This window comes from Aspergillus puulaauensis, chromosome 2 (genome assembly GCF_016861865.1).
Source record: "Aspergillus puulaauensis MK2 DNA, chromosome 2, nearly complete sequence".
In the NCBI taxonomy this organism is placed as follows: domain Eukaryota; kingdom Fungi; phylum Ascomycota; class Eurotiomycetes; order Eurotiales; family Aspergillaceae; genus Aspergillus; species Aspergillus puulaauensis.
The window spans coordinates 5399490-5418466 of record NC_054858.1 but is presented as its reverse complement, the minus strand read 5'-3'; the positions used below and the strand labels follow the sequence as shown (position 1 = coordinate 5418466).

The 18977-nt window shown below is 52.7% G+C and overlaps 4 protein-coding genes across 4 annotated transcripts; 3 read left to right on the top strand and 1 right to left on the bottom strand.

Moving 5' to 3' along the window:
* Positions 1-62: 62 nt before the first annotated feature.
* On the top strand, positions 63-1810 carry APUU_22206A (cytochrome P450; the record flags this gene model as incomplete). The annotated part of the gene is made up of 5 exons (XM_041701044.1): positions 63-299; positions 352-483; positions 534-693; positions 748-1341; positions 1401-1810. The coding sequence occupies 5 exons, from the start codon at positions 63-65 to the stop codon at positions 1808-1810; spliced, it is 1533 nt and encodes a 510-aa protein (XP_041553968.1).
* A 784-nt stretch (positions 1811-2594) lies between these two features.
* Positions 2595-9472, top strand: APUU_22205A (type I iterative PKS; the record flags this gene model as incomplete). The annotated part of the gene is made up of 9 exons (XM_041701043.1): positions 2595-3857; positions 3913-4266; positions 4322-4900; positions 4960-4983; positions 5035-5153; positions 5203-5287; positions 5351-6973; positions 7027-9354; positions 9419-9472. The coding sequence occupies 9 exons, from the start codon at positions 2595-2597 to the stop codon at positions 9470-9472; spliced, it is 6429 nt and encodes a 2142-aa protein (XP_041553967.1).
* Positions 9473-10447: 975 nt separating this feature from the next.
* APUU_22204S (Zn(II)2Cys6 transcription factor) lies at positions 10448-12532 on the bottom strand (the record flags this gene model as incomplete). Its single annotated transcript, XM_041701042.1, has 6 exons — positions 10448-10721; positions 10774-11319; positions 11372-11523; positions 11569-12032; positions 12079-12448; positions 12500-12532. 6 exons carry the CDS (start codon positions 12530-12532, stop codon positions 10448-10450), a joined length of 1839 nt encoding a protein of 612 aa, XP_041553966.1.
* Positions 12533-13125: 593 nt separating this feature from the next.
* Positions 13126-18026, top strand: APUU_22203A (pleiotropic drug resistance family ABC transporter; the record flags this gene model as incomplete). The annotated part of the gene is made up of 9 exons (XM_041701039.1): positions 13126-13682; positions 13732-13814; positions 13871-14322; positions 14370-14713; positions 14773-15016; positions 15076-16002; positions 16052-16364; positions 16449-17538; positions 17606-18026. 9 exons carry the CDS (start codon positions 13126-13128, stop codon positions 18024-18026), a joined length of 4431 nt encoding a protein of 1476 aa, XP_041553965.1.
* Between the last annotated feature and the right edge of the window lie 951 nt (positions 18027-18977).

Below are 18977 nucleotides of genomic sequence, written 5' to 3'. Positions count from 1 at the left end.
AGTGTGCCCCAGGACGAATCATGGCAAGAACCAGACGAAATATACATCGAGTGAAACCCCCAATGGATCCGCATTTCTATTCGTCTGCAATCGAGGTAAACATGGCTGTCGACTTAGGTGCAAACAATTGGATATTCCTGCTGGGGGCAACTGTTGCTGTTTTCATTGGCATCCGCTTGCTCCCCAAGCGGGCGAATGTCCCCATCTATAGCAGGCATTCGGGGTGGCGAGGGCCCTGGAAGGATTCCTTGGAGTATCTCCACGACAGTGCTGGGACGCTGAGGGCTGGCTATCAGAAGGTAATCTCGATTGCCGTCTAGATTGCGTCGGACTAACCAGCCATAAATCTAGTTCTCTCGCCATGGACAGTTCTTTCAACTTCGGACCCCCATCCGCTGGGTGGTAGTTGTGCCGCCCAATTTGGTGGATGAAATTCGCACCGCGCCAGCAACACATCTGAGTGCTAAAGAGTCGGCTAATGATGTGAGAAGAGCCCCAGTAAGGAGATAGACGTGGCTCACAAGGCGTCTTAGGTGTTGCAAACTAGATACACGGTGTCCCCCATCGTCGAGGCAAACAAGTTCCATTTCCACATTGTCAAAACGCATCTCACGCCCAGCCTGGAGAACAAGATCGATGAAATTCGCAACGAAATTCAATTGTCCTTTGGAGACGAGATCGGCCACCCGACTGGTAAGATTCCCGAGTTCTCCTCGAACCAGTGTGCTCCTTCTGATCTGCGTGTAGATTGGACGCCGGTGGTCATGTCAAGAGCAGCTCATCGGATCGCAACTCGAACTGCTAATCGACTGCTGGTCGGGGCACCGCTATGTCAGAATGAAGAGTACACCGACATGTCTATCAAGTATACAGTGGATGTGTTTGGAGGCGCCGATAAGCTTCGCGCCTGGCCCAAGTGTCTTCGCTCAACGGTCAGTCAGTTCGTGACTAACGTCAAAGAACGGCAGAGGGTGGCTCGGAGACATCTCATCCCTTACATTGAGGCTCGCCTTCAGCAAGAAAAAGAGCGATTGGATGACAAGCCCCCTGTTGATTCCCTTCAATGGGTCATGGATGCCGCCCCCGATCCCAGTGAAAGAGACCCAGAGCGGCTCATGTTCCGTCTGCTGCACTTGAACGTGGCTGCAGTGCACACGACCAGCAGCACCTTTCTCAACGCGATGTTGGATCTGGCCTTCTATACCGATGCTCACGCAGAGCTCCGAATTGAGATTGAGAGCGCAGTGAAGGAGCACGGATGGTCGGGGCGAGCATTGAGTCAGATGCGGAAGCTGGACAGCTTTTTGACTGAAAGCCAGAGGCTTTCCCCGATCGCCAGCTGTAAGCCTTGAAATCGTTGATCAATTCTCAAATCTCACTGCTAACATTCTACCGTCCAGCGCAAATGACTCGCGCGGTGATCAAAGACTTCACATTCTCCGACGGCACCACAGTCCCCAGAGGCTCTTATGTCCTGGCCCCAATGTACGCGATGTACCTAGACGACACCATCTATCCTAATGCCTCGAACTTCGATGCTTTCCGCTTTTCTAAACTTCGAGCGCAGCCCGGCCACGAAAATCGGCACCAGTTTGTGACTACTTCGCCGACACACATCAACTTCGGACACGGCAAGGACGCGTGCCCTGGGCGCTTCTTCGCAGCACATGAAATCAAATTACTGTTGGCTCATACGTTGCTGAGCTATGAGATACGTCTTGAGGATCCGACCAAGCTCCCGGAGCCTTCTTGGTATGATCGTTCTCGAAAGCCCAGCCAGACTGCGCGCGTTCTGTTCCGCAGGCGTTAAGGGTTGTCGTCTACGCGCTTACGGCTCCTTCTATTCCTTCGTGGTCGAATTATGTTCAGTCGTTTCTAGCTATACATATATAGTGTTCAATTTACTACATATTCCAAATCCCTGAGGGCCTGAACTCGCCGTCGATTTGCGTAGTAGCTCTCGGATGCCCGCATAGTATGTATCTGAGCGATAGAATCCTGTGGCAAGACCGGGCCTCAACGGCGAATCTGAAAGGCATGCTACGAGTGGGGAATATCGCGCAATCAATCTAAAGATCGCGTCGTGGAAACCCTCCGGGGGCTAACAGCAGCCTAAAACTAACTATCGCCGTGCCTGAACAATAGGTTCCGACAAAAGGCAAAGGCGCATCCTTCCGGAGCTTTACAATGCTTGTTATGCTTGCGCCACCCTATCCTCCGATATCACCATCCAACATGGAATTGTGGTCCCCTTTCGACCCGCAGAGAGCCAATCCCTCGTCTCGTGTTGTTATCTGTCAATGGCACAAACGAGATGTAAGAGTGCATCATGCCACAGGGGTGATCCAGCCTAGCATGGACGGGATGTCAGTTTCGATGCGGCTTGTTGCCGCTGAAGGTTGACTAGGCAGGAGTACGAGGTGCCAACCTGTTTGTAGACATAAAGAGGTCGCAATTAATAGATTGTATGGCGCAAAGCAAGACTTGCAGTTCGAAGCCAAGAAATATCGATGCTAGCCGTGGTGATGATATAAAATCCGGAGTATGGCCTGACATGGCTTGTTCAATAATGCCAACACCCTCATCCAATCTTTATGTCTCGGCCAAACCAGCCCCAAGAACGTCACCTGGTTCTCCTCGGAGACCAGACTTCCAATGTTTCCTCGCTGGCGAAGAGACTATTGTTAGACGCCCCTCAGAGTGTCCATCAGAGCGATTTTGTTCGAGACACAAGCACCACGCTCAGCGGCTTGAGTGATCGACTGCGTCCGTTTCACCGCGAAAATCTCCCACGCTTTGGCACCGTTCATGCTCTGGCCACGATATACCACGACAGTAACGGGGCTTGTCATCCAGCCATTGCCAGCACTCTTCTGGCAATTGTACAGTTCTTGCAGCTCTTTCGATATTATGAAGGAAGGGCTCGTCGACCAGAAAATCACGATGAGATCTCCGTCGTGGGCCTTTGCACTGGATCCCTCGTTGCAGCAGCATACGCCGCCTGCGCTTCTCTTGATGATCTCAAAGCTCTAGCTGTCCCTACCGTGTCCATCGCGTTTCAGATGGGGTTGCAGGCTGCAACTGCCAGCAGCATGTTGCACGAGCAAGGCACACCATTGGAGAGCTGGTCAACGGCCATCTCGAAAATGACCGAAGATGAAGTGCTCTCGGCTCTGAAGGTGTACGACGCCGGTGGTCTTTTGTCCCTTCGCCACCGATGCTTTATCAGTGCCGTTGGCCTCAACAGCGTCACCGTCAGTGGATCGCCACCGGCCTTGTCTCGGTTCACGGAGAGCTTGACCAAGTCCGAGCCCGGGAAAAGGCTCAGAGAACTGCCGATCTACGGGGCATACCACGCCTCACACATCCACGGCGTTCTGGACTTCCCCAGCTTCCTCAACCGCGCGGGCGTTGACCCGGAATTCTTGGCTAGCTTCCAGACGAGGAAGACCCTCCTTTGTCCATTGACAGGACGACCGGTCAATGCGCCAAATGCCCTGGGTCTATTCAAAAGCGTCGTGCATCACACGTTGCAAGCACCTTTGCGGTTCGACCTGGTGGTTGACGAGTGCGTCGCCCAAATCCAAGCAAACGGCACCACCTCTATCACGCTGGACGTGGTAGGACCAACCACAGCTGCCGAGGGCATTTCATCAGCACTGAGATCAAGAACTGAAGCGGCTGTAGTTACCCGAGACTTGATCGCTCTTGAATCGCGGAGGGACCAATTCCAGCCATCGGGAGCCTACAACAATGCCCCCCTGGCCATTGTTGGTGTGTCGGGCAGATTCCCCGGGGCAGAAAGCGCCGAAGAGTTGTGGAGTATTTTGGAGGCCGGCCTTGACATGCATCGAGTGGTGAGCAGAGCCCGTTATAGTTCCTGTTGATGGAGATACTGATAGGTGAAATTAGATCCCCAAGGACCGATTTGATGCCGACAAGCATGTCGACCCCAGCGGGAAGGCAAAGAACACCAGCTGGACCCCATACGGCTGCTTCATCGATCGCCCTGGCGACTTTGACCCTCGCTTTTTCAACATGTCTCCGAAAGAAGCCGTGCAGACAGACCCCATGCAGCGCCTGGCTCTTGTCACCGCGTACGAGGCCCTGGAAATGTCTGGATATGTCGCCAATCGAACTCGCTCAACAGCCCTGAATCGCATTGGAACCTTCTATGGCCAGACGAGCGATGATTACCGGGATGTAAATGCCTCACAGGATATTGGAACCTATTTCATAACTGGCGGAATCCGTGCATTTGGACCTGTAAGTCTGACGTGCCCGTTCCTTGCCACTGCATGGCTTGACTCACTGTTGCAAGGGACGAATCAATTACTATTTTAAATTCGAGGGCCCGAGTTTTAGCGTCGACACTGCCTGTTCCTCGAGTTTGGCTGCAATCCAGCTCGGATGCACGTCGCTCTGGAGTGGTGATTGTGACACAGCAGTGGCCGGTGGATTGAGCGTGCTCACCTCGCCCGACCTCTTCTCGGGCTTGAGTCGAGGCCAGTTTCTCTCGCAAACCGGATCATGCAAGACCTTTGACAATGCCGCCGATGGCTATTGCCGCGCCGATGGTGTTGGGACAGTGGTTATCAAAAGGCTTGGTGACGCGGAGCTCGATAATGACAATATCCTGGCTGTGATTCTTGGTGCCGCTACAAACCACTCAGCACAGGCAATCAGCATCACGCACCCGCATGCCGGGACCCAGTCTAACCTGTATCGTGAGATCCTGCAGCAGTCCGGTGTTGATCCCTTTGATGTTGGCTATATCGAGATGCATGGAACCGGGACGCAGGCCGGGGATGGAACAGAGATGCGCTCTGTGACAGATGTATTCGCCCCTGCGCGTCCTGCTCGACCCGCAAATAACCCGTTGTATGTGGGAGCTATCAAGGTGAGTCTGCCCACATCTCATCTAGGGAGTTCAGGCTGATACTGACCTCCGCAATCCAGGCGAATATAGGTCATGGAGAAGCCGTAGGCGATTCTTCCCCAATCGTGGTTTGCGAAAGGCTAATGCAATGACAGTCATCTGGAGTCGCATCCCTGATCAAGTCCATTCTGATGTTCAAGACAGGATTCATCCCCCCACATGTTGGGATCAAGCATGAGGTCAACAAAGGATTTCCCGATCTCGAGGCGAGGAAGTAAGGCTGGCGAAGTTATTTCTATATTAGCATTGCTGACTCCTGACAGTGTCCGAATCGCGCTGGACAAAACCCCGTTGCCAGCGCCCAGGGGCCCGAAGAGAACGGTGCTGGTCAATAATTTCAGCGCTGCTGTAAGTTCCAGGGCTGCGAATTTATAGAGAAAGGGCACAGGTGCTGACCAGGACATCCAACAGGGTGGCAATACTGCATTATTGATCCAGGAGCCCCCGAAGCCCGGGACTCGCGAGAAAGAGGACCTTCGTCCCTCGCACGCCGTCACTGTCTCCGGACATACCGCGTCAGCGTTGACAAACAACCTAGAGAACTTGATCACGCACATTACCGGAAACCCAGACATCGTGCCAGGAGACCTGAGCTATACGACAACTGCTCGCCGAAGCCACCACGCGTTTCGGTTCACCGTCGCTGAGCCCACGACGGAACGCATCCGAGTCGCTCTACAGAACAAGCGGGGGTTGACCCCATCCAATGCACTTCTGTCGACCCAGAAACGTTCAGTGATATTTGCTTTCACTGGCCAGGGTGCAACCTACCCTAGCCTGGGTCAGGAGCTTTACGCAACATCGCCTCAATTCCGCGCGGACATCTCGCTCTTCGACGGAATTGCGAGGCAGCAGGGATATCCATCTTTCCTCTCCCTTGTTGACGGGAGCATCTCTGATATCAGTCAGCTCTCGGCCATTCAGACCCAGGTTGGACTTGTATCCGTTCAGATTGCTCTATCTCGCCTGTGGCGCTCATGGGGGGTCAAGCCGACAGCGGTCATCGGCCACAGCCTCGGGGAGTACGCGGCTCTCCAAGTGAGTGGCGTTCTGTCCATCAGCGATGCTATATTCCTCGTTGGCCACAGGGCACGCCTTCTAGAAACTCGCTGCCGACCGCATACCCATTCCATGCTGGCCGTGTCAGGGACATCTGCAGCCCTTCAGCCGCTGTTGGCAACTTTCTCCGAGGATGTCCAAGTTGCATGCTCAAACAGCCCTCGGGAAACCGTCTTTGCCGGCAGGCGAGAGGTGATTGATGATCTGGACGTGCACTTATCCGGCGCAAAGATTCGCTGCACTAAGCTGCAAGTTCCCTTTGCGTTCCACTCGGCCCAGGTTGATCCCATTCTTGATGACCTGGAAGAGGTTGCCAGGGCGATCAATTTCGGTGCACCGCAGATTCCCATCTTGAGTTCCTTCCTCGGTCGTCCGCTGGGGGTGGATGATGGGATTGATGCGACTTATATACGCCAGCACTGCCGACACACAGTCCAGTTTGCCAGTGCCGTGGAGATCGCGCAAGATCGGGGCCTGGTCAACGAAACCTCGGTGTTCATTGAGATCGGTCCCCATCCAATCTGTCTGGGCATGATTCGAGACGTGCTGGGAGACTCCCATCTCAAGCTTCCCACGTTGAGACGGAAAGATAGCCCATGGAAGGTGATTGCGAGCGGTTTGGCTTCCTTGCACGACCAGGGCTTCTCGATCAATTGGTCCGAGTATCACCGCGACTTCGACCACACGCATCGTCTTCTCACTCTTCCTGCATATGCCTTTGACAACAAACGCTACTGGGCGGACTATCGGAATGACTGGACGCTTCGAAAAGGGGATGCCTTGCCCGCTCTTGAACCTTCCAACAAGGGGGTTGAAGAGCCCCCGAAAAAGCTGTCAGGCTCTGTTCATCGGGTTGTGAAAGAAGATTACAGTGCGTCTGATCCGATCGCCATCTTCGAAACGGATCTCTGGGATCCCAAGCTTCATGCTGCTGTCAGTGGACATCGCGTCAATGGTGCCGCTCTCTGTCCGTCGGTCAGTGAATCCTCTCTCCGGATACAATGATAATTGCTAATAGAGACCGCCAGTCCATCTACGCAGATGTTGCTCAGACGATTGCTCATCATATCCAGCAACAGAAGCAATCGGGAATAGACTTATCTGGCCTCAATGTCACCAGCATGGAGGTTGTACAGCCATTGATCATCAAGGCACCCAGACAAGACGAGAACCGCATCCTGCGAGTTACTGCGCACATCGACAAAGCGTCGAAAGCAGTGCGTCTGGAATATGCTTCAACTACGCCCGATCGAAAGGCGGCAACCAAGCATGCCAACTGTGTTGTCGTGTTTGGGTCACAGGAGAAGTGGCTTCGGCGTTGGTCGCATAGCCTTCATTTGGTACAAGGGCATATCAACGAACTGGAAAAGAAGGCGACTCGGGGAGAAGTCAGCAAGGTTACCAGTCGCCTGGCCTATCGCCTTTTCAGCAGCCTGGTGGACTATGCGCCAGAGTACCAGAGAATGAGTCAGGTTCTCCTGGCGAGCAGCCTGTACGAGGCTTCTGCCGCGGTCAGCCTGGATGATCGAGGTGACGACGCCTTGTTTCAATGCAGTCCCTACTGGATCGATTCGTTGGCCCACCTTTCAGGCTTCGTCATGAATGGCAATGAGAACATCAACTACCAGGAAGCTGTATACATCTCCCATGGATGGGAGAGTATGCGCTTTGCCAGGCCACTGGTATCTGGCGGTCAATATCAAACCTACGTTCGAATGTTGCCCGCTGATAAGACAATGTTTGGCGGCGATGTCTGGATCTTGCACGAGGGGGAAATCGTCGGGTTGATCGAAGACCTCCGATTCCAACGTGTCCCACGTACCGTTCTCGACATGCTTCTTCCACCAGCTGCCGTCAAGGCCGCCTCGAACAGGAAGCCTCCTCAACCGACTGTTCCAAAACCCCAAACTTCAATCCCGAAAGCCAAGAGCAGCCCAATCCAGGAGGTCGAACGCCAGGTTGGACAGTCAGCTGGCTCTCTACTCGACTTGATCGCCGAGGAGCTTGGTCTACCGGCATCCGAGATCTCTCCCGAAGATAACCTGACTGCGCTGGGACTGGACTCCCTGATGGCGTTGACAATTGTTGGCCGGCTGCGTGAGGCGTTTGACATTGATCTTTCCCACAGTGAATTCCTCGAACTGTCTACCGCCTCTCAACTTCTAGGTTTCTTGAATCGAGAATATGGGTTACTTAGGGTCGAGAGTAATGCAGTGAGTGCAGGCCATCCAAGTGATCATAATGCGCCCTACAGTTCGTCCCCATCTTCGGCGTCTTCTTTGATTGAAGTCCCTACACCGGATAGCACGGTGGACGATACCATACGTCTCGTGCGGTCTGTCATCTTGGAGGAGACTGGTCTTGCTGAGGATGAGCTGGAGGTGACAGCAGACCTGGGGTCTTTGGGAATCGACTCCTTGATGAGCTTGACTGTCCTGGGGAAGCTTCGAGAAGAGGGCGTTCAGCTTCCTATGGATTTCTTCCTGCAAAATTTGACGATGAACGAGGTTTCACGAGCTCTAGTTGGGGGGAACGATGATCTGCGGCCCGAAGCCATTGCAGTCTCCACTGACGAGAGACGCCCTGAAGCAAAATCCATTCTTCTCCAGAGACGGGCTAATCCAGCCACCAATAAGAAGCTGTTTCTGTTCCCTGATGGCTCAGGATCCCCGACGTCCTATGCAGCACTGGAGCAGCTTCACGCGGACTTCGACGTGTACGGTCTAGTATGTCCCTTCGTCAATGACTCGGCTCGCTACACTACCGGCATCGAGGATGTTGTCAGAATATACCTGTCTGCAATCAGAAGCCACAGTCCTTCCGGCCCATACCATCTTGGCGGCTGGTCCGTTGGGGGTGTCCTTGCGTACGAAGCGTCAAAGCAACTCATTGAAGCCGGTGAGGACGTGCACGACCTTATCCTCATCGACGCGCCATGTCCCACAGTATTGCCTCCCATGTCTGCATCTCTGATCGAGTTTCTCAACTCCATTGGCGTCCTAGACCAAGTGCAAAGCGATGGTGCCAGAACGCCCGATACAAAACGCCAACTTGTCCTTGACCACTTCGACGCAACGGTCAAGAACCTAGGCTCCTACGACCCGGCTCGCTCGCCACTACCGGCTCATTCATCGCCCCGTACGTCCATTATATGGGCTCAAGAAGGCGTATGTAATGGACTAAGTGACCCACGGCTGAAAGCGAACCCTTCCCTGGCGGCAGATGCCACCGCGAGCTGGATTCTAGACAAGCGCACCGACTTTGGCACCCGAGGATGGGAGTCTCTTGTGTCACCCAAGGATATTGCTTTCTTTTCTGTTCCCGGGAACCATTTCACTATGATGCAACCCGCAAATGTAAGTGTGCTTCCTTCTAACCGTCTTTCTTCCCGGCTTTCAGTGCTGACGGACGGCTTCACAGATCGGAGAACTTTCAAAACAGTTACAACTCAGCCTCGCTTCAGCCAATTCATAGAGACAAGTGGCCCATTGCGCTACAAATATTGTTTTTGAATCAATTAAATTAACACTACTTCGCTTTATTGATATTACTTAGTAGTTGCTAGATCCTTGGTATCTCCCGGTGCCTTACACACACTAAGTTACTGTAACCTGCTACATTAAATCGTAGTAGCTAGCCATAAATAGCCCCGTGCCAGACTAACCATCATCCTAATTATGAGTTGGCATTGCTGACAGTAGAATCTTGCATGATTTTCCTTGGGTAATTCTATTATTATATTAGGTTTAGTGCGCGTTTTGTGGGTTCTTGCTAAACCCGCCCCGACCCAGCCCGTATGCATGTCGAAGAATGATGATAGGTATATATCACGGTCACTGGAAAAAGATAAGGATATACTACAGCAGCCGGTGCCTATTTATATAGGGTGCATGGATAAAAAGTATAGAATAGGAGCTACTCTAACCGCGACTAGTTTATTAGGGCCTGCGGCTAGAACCGTGATATATATCTGCGCGAGGATGCTAATACGACCCGATACTTCTGCTTGACAAAATGTTTTAAGCAGGATCTATGTAAGCAGGTCTATTTCTACTTTATTAATGCCTCCCTGATGTAAGTGCCCAAATCCCGTACCTGTTTTGCGAAAGAAAATAGCTCATGAATGCGGCATGGGCTGGTACAGGCTTTGAAAGGCAAATCTAACTCTAGCCTCGATTCGGTGGCATGGCGCTGCAAGAACAGGGCGAGAGATCGAGTACCGAACCAGTGTGAACTGTGCTGGCCGTTGCTGAAGACTGAGTTCTTGGTAAAAAAGGGATTACTGCGGTGGTACGAGGGGGTGAGGCAAGGTTGTGGCCGCCCAGGGCCGTTGGTTCTATGATTTCAATTACTGTAAGTGCAAGGGTCCGAGATTGCTCCGGCAAATCCAGGGGAATACGCGATGGAGGGCATGTTGAGAACACTATACCACTCAAAGATATCTTGCAGCTAAGGCACATCCTGCCCCGTCTCATAATCCTCCCTCCTTCTCTTTCTCGGAAGAACCGTATTAATAGCCCGCTCTGCGACATGTCGATACCCGGCACAATACTTAATGAGCTTCTGAATACTGTTATCTTCTCCAGTGAGAGGAATCGCAGAAAGTGTGTCTTCTAGATTGCGCATCAATAGGATATCTGCACGGGGGCGAGAACTTCGTGGATCTTGCACGGTGAGGATGACGAAGAGCTTTAGTGCGAAGATGACGTAGTTGAGCATTACCCTGTTTGTTCTATATTAGTTGAGCTTCATATGAATGGAAAAGACGGCTGTACCCTCTGATTAATGGATTGTCTTTCGGAATATTCTTGACGAGTCGTAACGTTGCACGAGCGGCTTCGGCGCAAAGCAGGGTTGATTTCAGGACGCGAGGATTTGCAGAGCGAATCGCATGGTGCGTGGTAGGGAGTGCATTGAGGGTTGTTGACCAGGTTGTGGTAGAGAATGAGCGGCGGTGGATAATTAGTACACAATTGAAGTAGCTGATATGGATATGCAAGAGGGTATCAGAGATGCCTTGTTTGATGGTATCTTGGGCCCTGGGATGGCCCGGGCGGTATTTCTCAGGAATGTCGTTCTTCCACTGCTCCAGGCGAGTGTCGAGCTCGCCTACTGTTATAATAGCCTCGAAGTCGCTCTTGCTTTGCGCGACGATGGAATACAGCTGGCGATAGATGTCTTCTTTGATTTCTACTAGTCGGCAGATGGTTGGGTAGCAGTCGAACGCCAGATTTGGGTCTTCGAGCGCCGTGAAAGTCTGAGGGTCGACGAACTGGTCAACTCCAAGGTCGGTGGGTGGCATTCCAGCTTGTAGAGCGTGGCTGTAGGTTGATTGAGTTAGACCGGAAGACTGAATTGAAGTGGGAAGCGTACTCTATATCTAAAGCTCGAGTGACCATGCTGACGAATTGGAACTGATTCGACAAGCCCTCTTGTTTGGGCGAGAGTCCACTAAGCATCCGAATGGCCATTGGTACCATCGTGCTAGATGGATTACTATGGAAGGTACCCATAAGGTACAATGTCTGGGGTAGTTAGCACAGAGTTCCCGAAGATATTTGGACACCTACCATGGCCACTAGCGCCTGTGCAGACAGCAGGCTTGGAGCATGGGTGATGAAAGCCTCCCATGAAAGCGTCGCATTTTTCCAAAACAGCCATGCTTTCGAATGAGAGTGTTGATCCAGCAGGCACCCTAGCGCAAGTGCGGCATTCAAGCATGCCCATTTCTCGGAGGATTCTGGGCTGATTGGGTACTCTAATTCGAACCCGAGCATGAAATCGGTTTCTTCAAAAGTCGGACAGAACGAGTTGAAGCCATGAAAATATGTGTGTAATAAAGATCGAGCAACATCTTTTGACGGAAGGGGGATGAACTGTTGAGGGAGGCGAGGTCCGGTGCTGTCGCCGGACACCGCATCAGGAGGGCCAAAGGCGAAAGGCGAGAGGACATCCCAGTTGAAGGGTTCCTCACCTACGGCCTTGTGCAGCCATTGCTTACCTTCTGGTGAGAATATTGAAAACGGCGATGAACCTGGGTGGGTCAGAAGTAGAATTGAGAGTGCTCGGTAGCAACATACCAGGACGGCTAACCAGCGACCGAGGGAGTGAAAAGCAAAGTAGTGACGAGAATGGATCTGCGGCGGTATGATCTGAATCGAAACTAGTGGTAAAGTCCTGCAGAAGCGGGGGTAAGAGGGTGGTGGTTTCAGGGGTTCGCAGGCCCGAAGTTGGTAGCCCTGTGAGACCATCAAACAGTGAATCTGTTGGGATGTCGCTCTCTCTCGCCCTCTCCAACGGCGGCCCAGTGGCTAGAGCTTGCTGGGCGTCCGTCGACGGGGGAAAGTTGATCGGAAGACACACGGACGATCTTCTGCAACAAGCGCGACATTTGGTCATGCCAGTGTCAACTTGGCATCGCACCTTGCGCCGCCGGCACGATTGACAAGCCTGGTGGGATGAATTAGCACAGGCCAGGCCGGTCTATGCAGATGATCCAACCTTAGCTCCGAGACGTACTTTTCGGGACTCCATCGATGGCGTTGAGAGTCTGGCCGCTGAATCGTGGGTTGAACAAGTTCGGCGACGAGGACGGCCAGACTGAGACAGTCATATTGGCCGGGGGATGGCATTACCAAGCTGCAGGCGCCACCTCAGGCAGCAAAACGGCCTTAACTCTGGTTCATGATTCAGGGCCCGAATCCGAGGCTGCGGCCGAATCGGAATGGCTCGGGAACCGCCTGGGCTCCGCTGACAATACACCGGGCTGAGTGTAATCCGAACCGTATTACATCCCCGAGCTGTTATGGTAATATTGATGCATTTTGATATCCTCCCCCCAATCACTGTTGTCCTAATGCTGACTCGCTGTTTGCTGCTCGGCATGATATCTCTCCGCCTCGGTGAAGATATGTGTCCATGAGGCCTTGTTTGCTCCACCCAGCTCGGAGCTGTACCCTAAGTATTCATATAATTTTTGCGGGCGGATCTGCGGGCTCCGAGCCCCAGATATCAAACTTGGGTTCCTTTATAGAACTTGCCCTTCCTGTATTTTCTGTTCATAGAGGGACAAGTCCATGCCCATGCCCTTGGCAACTTGACAGTTCAAATCATTCGTGACTGTAATAATGTCGGTGTTTGGGGGCATTCCACCTCTAGGCGAGAAGAGCCAGCCTTACCCTGAGCATGGACAGGGACAGCACCTCGGAACAGATACATCGGGGTCTAGCGTGACCAAAACCGAAGGACGGGATGGAGAGTTCACAGGCAGCGACATGGAGGACGAGATCGAAGAGATGGCCCGTCAATTGACCCGTCGATCCACGCATTTCTCGACCACCAACGCGACGAACCCCTTCTTCGAGGACAACAAGGAGTCGACTCTACATCCGGGTAGTCCGTCATTTAAAGTCAAAGACTGGATCCGATCTCTGCTGGCAGCCCAAGCCGGCGATCCGGAGCGCTTTCGCCAACGGTCTGCTGGTGTGGCTTTCAAGAACCTGAGTGTGCACGGCTTCGGAAGTGCGACCGACTACCAGAAAGACGTGTTCAATGCGATATTGAGCGTTGGCGGATTGGTGAGGACGTTGACAAAGACCGGCGTGAAGAAGGTGCAGATTCTCAATGACTTCAATGGTCTCGTTCGGAGTGGTGAGATGCTGGTCGTCCTTGGTCGTCCAGGAAGGTAAGACGCATCGCACATGCGTCGTCTACAGTTTTCTGATTCTTCGTAGTGGTTGTACAACATTCTTGAAGACAATCGCCGGCGAGATGAACGGTATCTACACGTCCGATGATGCCTACATCAACTACCAGGGTATGCCGTCAAGCAGTAAACTATACTTCGCCCTCTCCACTAACAACAGACGACAGGTATCTCCGCCCACGACATGCAAAAGCGCTTCCGGGGCGAGGCCATTTTCAACGCCGAAACCGATGTGCATTTCCCCCAGCTATCCGTCGGAGATACCTTGACCTTTGCTGCCCTGGCAAGAGCTCCTCAAACACGCTTCCCGGGCCTGAGCCGAAAGGAATACGCCTCCCATGTCCGTGATGTGGTCATGACCATGCTCGGATTGCGCCATACATTCAACACCAGAGTTGGTAATGACTACGTCCGTGGAGTTAGTGGTGGTGAGCGCAAGCGTGTCAGTATAGCAGAGGCAATTCTCAGCGGTGCCCCGTTGCAGTGCTGGGATAACAGTACCCGCGGTCTCGACAGTGCCAATGCTCTGGAATTTTGCAAAAATCTGTCGTTGATGAGCAAGTACGCTGGAACGACCGCGTGCGTTGCTATCTACCAAGCCTCCCAGAACGCCTACGACGTACGAAACCCCATATCTTATTGTGGCAGTAGCTGACATGAAACCAGGTGTTTGACAAAGTGGTCGTGCTCTACGAAGGCCATCAGATTTACTTCGGACCTACTGGCGAAGCCCAGAAATTCTTCACTGACATGGGATTCCTCTGTCCCCCGCGTCAAACGACAGCCGACTTCTTGACCTCTTTGACGAGCCCTAGCGAACGGCGAGTGCGCCCTGGTTACGAAGATAAAGTACCTCGCACGCCGGCTGAATTTGCCCAGAGGTGGCGAAACAGCCCCGAGTGTGGCCGGCTTCTCCGAGAGATTGATGTCTTTGATCAGGAGCATTCTATCGGCGGCGAATCGTTCGAGAAGTTTGGTGAAGCCCGTCGCCTGATGCAGTCAAATCAACAGTCAGTACCCCGGTTCAGCCTGATGATCCGATATCCTCTAACTCTGCTCTGCATCTCAGACGCGCTGGGTCTCCCTACACACTCTCTATCTGGCAGCAGGTCCACCTGTGCTTGATCCGCGGCTTCCAACGCCTTCGTGGTGACGCCAGCTTGACCCTGAGCGCCCTGTTTGGGAACTTCTTTATCTCGTTAATTATCGGCAGTGTGTTCTATGACCTGCCACAGGATACCTCCAGTTTCTTCGGCCGCGGCGTGTTGTTGTTCTATGCCGTCTTGCTCAACGCCTTCAGCAGTGCCCTTGAGGTATGTCCTTCTCACAGCACCCAACTATATAATATCGCTGAGCTGGTCTAACGAAATAGATTCTGACTCTGTATGCACAACGCCCGATCGTCGAAAAGCAGTCCAGATACGCATTCTACCACCCCTTTGCAGAGGCCCTTGCGTCTATGCTTACCGACATGCCATACAAGATGCTTAACTCTTTCACGTTCAACCTCCCACTATACTTTCTCTCCCACCTACGGAGAGACCCCGGCGCCTTCTTTACCTACTGGATCTTCTCGGTCGTCACCACGCTAACCATGTCCATGGTCTTCCGCACATTCGGCGCAGCCTCACGCTCGCTATCCCAAGCCCTGATCCCCGCAGCATTGTTGATTCTCGGTCTCGTCATCTATACCGGGTTCGTTATCCCTACCCGTGACATGCTGGGATGGTCTCGCTGGATGAACTACATCAATCCCATAGCGTACGCCTTCGAAGCCTTTATGGTGAACGAATTCCACAACCAGCAATACACCTGTGTTTCATATGTTCCCTCCGGGCCCGGTTACGAAAATGTCGGCGTCGAGAACCAAATCTGCAACGCTGTCTCATCCACCCTGGGGGCCACTGGTATCGATGGCGACGCCTACCTAGCCTCCGCCTATGAATACTACCACAAGAACCTGTGGCGCAACTTCGGAATCATTATCGCGTTCTTGGTATTCTTCATGGGAGTATACCTCATTGCCACGGAACTGATCACCGAAGCCATGTCAAAGGGAGAAGTCCTCGTGTTCCGTCGAGGTCATCAGCCCAAGATCACCAACGACGACGAAGCAAGTGCAACCACACAACCACTTGACGACGCGAACCCGGAGAACAGCGGTGCTGAGATCCAGCGTCAGACGGCCATCTTCCAATGGCAGGATCTGTGCTATGATATCACAATCAAGGGCGAACCTCGTCGGATCTTGGATAATGTCAACGGCTGGGTCAAGCCAGGAACTGCTACTGCTCTAATGGTGAGTCCACATCCTTTCCCTAGGGCGATCAACAACTGACCGCAGACAGGGTGTTTCCGGAGCCGGAAAGACAACATTGTTGGATGTTCTTGCAACCCGCGTAACAATGGGTGTGGTGACCGGGGAGGTCCTTGTCGACGGCCTCCCACGCGATGACTCGTTTCAACGGAAGACTGGCTATGTCCAACAGCAGGATGTTCATCTGCCTACCTCGACTGTCCGCGAGGCTTTACAGTTCAGTGCGCTTCTGAGACAGCCTGCGCGGTTCACCCGGCAAGAACGTTTGGATTACGTCGAGGAAGTTCTGGTCCTGCTCGGCATGCAGACTTATGCTGACGCAGTTGTGGGTGTTCCTGGTGTTGGTAAGTCAATCAGATAGCCTCGACTTCAGCGGAGAGCACAACGAATGTGGGTGGGAAGGACACAATAGCTAATCAAGTCAACAGGCCTCAACGTCGAGCAACGCAAGCGGTTGACTATTGGTGTCGAGCTGGTCGCACGTCCCCAGTTACTTCTCTTCTTGGATGAGCCTACGTCTGGATTAGATTCGCAAACGTCATGGTCAATTCTAGATCTGATCGAGACTCTCACCAACCACGGCCAAGCGATCTTGTGCACAATTCATCAACCGTCTGCCATGCTCTTCCAGCGCTTCGACCGGCTACTCTTCCTCGCCAAAGGAGGCCGCACCGTGTACTTTGGGAAGGTGGGCGAGAACTCCTCAATCCTGACCAGCTATTTCGAACGAAACGGAGGCCATGCCATTACCGATGGCGAGAATCCCGCCGAGTGGATGTTGGAAGTAATCGGCGCCGCCCCCGGCTCACACAGCGCCATCGACTGGCCCGAAGTGTGGAACAACAGCGCCGAGAAGCAGGGTGTGCTCGAGCACCTAGCAGAGCTGAAATCGACCCTGTCCGTGAAGCCCAAGGAGGAGGCCTCCCCGGCCGAATTCAAGGAATTTGCCGTCTCGACGACGGTGCAGATGAGAGAAACCCTACTCCGCGTGTTCACGCAGTACTGGCGGACTCCCTCGTACATCTACTCCAAGATCATCCTCTCCGTCCTCACAGCTCTGTATAATGGCTTCTCCTTCTACGGCGCAAAGAACACCCAGCAAGGCCTGCAGAATCAAATGTTCAGTATCTTCATGCTGATGACCATCTTCGGTAATCTTGTGCAGCAGATCATGCCCAACTTCGTGACGCAGCGCGCCTTGTATGAAGTGCGCGAACGACCCTCGAAGATGTACTCATGGCGTGTCTTCATGGCAAGCAATATCCTCGTTGAATTGCCGTGGAACTTCCTGGTTGCGGTGCTCATGTTCTTCTGTTGGTATTACCCAGTTGGCCTATACAGGAACGCAGAGCCCACCGACGCGGTGACTGAACGAGGCGGCTTGATGTTCCTGTACCTGCTTGCCTTCCTCTGGTTCACATCCACCTTCGCACATATGATCGTCGCCGGCGTCGACACCGCGGAAACCGGTGGTAACCTCGCGAATCTGATCTTCGCTCTTCTCTTGCTCTTCTGCGGGTACGTCCCTACCCCCTTTATCCCCTCCTGCACATAACATCAATCAAGCAAAGCTAACTATTACCAGTGTCGTCGCAACCCCCGACAACATGCCCGGCTTCTGGATCTTCATGTACCGCGTCTCTCCCTTCACCTACCTCGTATCCGGCATGCTCTCAACAGCCATAAGCGGCACGACCGTCGCTTGCGACCCAATCGAGACGTTGAACATGGACCCCCCCTCTGGCCAAACCTGCTACGAGTACCTCAACTCCTTCGTGGAAGCCGTGGGTGGCGCGATCCAGAATCCCAATGCCACGAGTGAGTGTGCGTATTGCTCGATGGCCGAGACGGATGATTTCTTGGCGGCGGTGTTGAGTTATTGGAGTGATGCGTGGCGGAACTTTGGCATTGTATGGGCGTTTATAGTCTTTAATATTGTGGCGGCGATTGGGATTTACTGGCTTGCGAGAGTGCCGAAGACGGGAAGGAAGCAGAAGACTGCTTGAGCTGAGTGGCCTGATTTATTCTGGCCCAGGCTGGTTTATCCTCGTGTGGGATCGGTATAGAACTTGACTATCCTTTTTTCTTTTTTTTTTCTTTTTTTCTTTCTTACTTTCTCGTTCTCTTCAATTTTCGTCTCTATTTCCTTGTTGTTGGCTTCGTCCTCGTTGACTCGCCTTCCTATCTCTTGTTTCTTATATCTTCCGCTTTTAGTTTCGACTTACTGTTTTATCTTACACTAGACTGGATTGCACATAGACTAATATTGACCAAACTACTGCATCCAGTACTCTCTCTGTTAGGTGGTACAGAACTGTGCTGGGGTTCATTTAAGATAGCATGTCAGGTCGTCGCCAAACCAGAGTTATTTATAATGCGAGAATATATACTTCCGGAATAACTAGTGTCCCTAAAGCTGCATGCTCCCCTGCTGGGTATTACCTGATGCTTGCCAACCACCGCAAATGGCCTGGGATGTTTGATATCCGTCAGTGATTTTATATATATCTACCTCTGGTCACCCTGGCGTTCGGGCTGGGACTCGCACCGACCGTCTCGAAGGCATTCTGCGACAGATTCGGTGTAGATTGGACTGTGAAAGATTATCGGCTCGGCGATGCATTATCCATGGATTTTCATGGGCATATTTCATTCTCCGATCGCCTTGGGCATCCCATGGAAGTTGAGAAGGGATCCGCGTGGGAGATGACGGCTGTTGAGACACTGTGCTTGGAGTTTTGCATTGAGCTGCTGAACCAGCGGTACCGCACCAAGGAGTACAAGAGCCCGCTAGTGTGCGCCATTGAAAACCAAATAATATTAGTATTTTTAGAGTATATACTTAATCACTATCCTGTAACATACAAAGACACAGCTCAACGTCGATTTCTAACAATCCGCCCTAATGGTCAAGTCACAGACCATTCCGAGCTTGCAACTTGCGGCATACTGTGTTG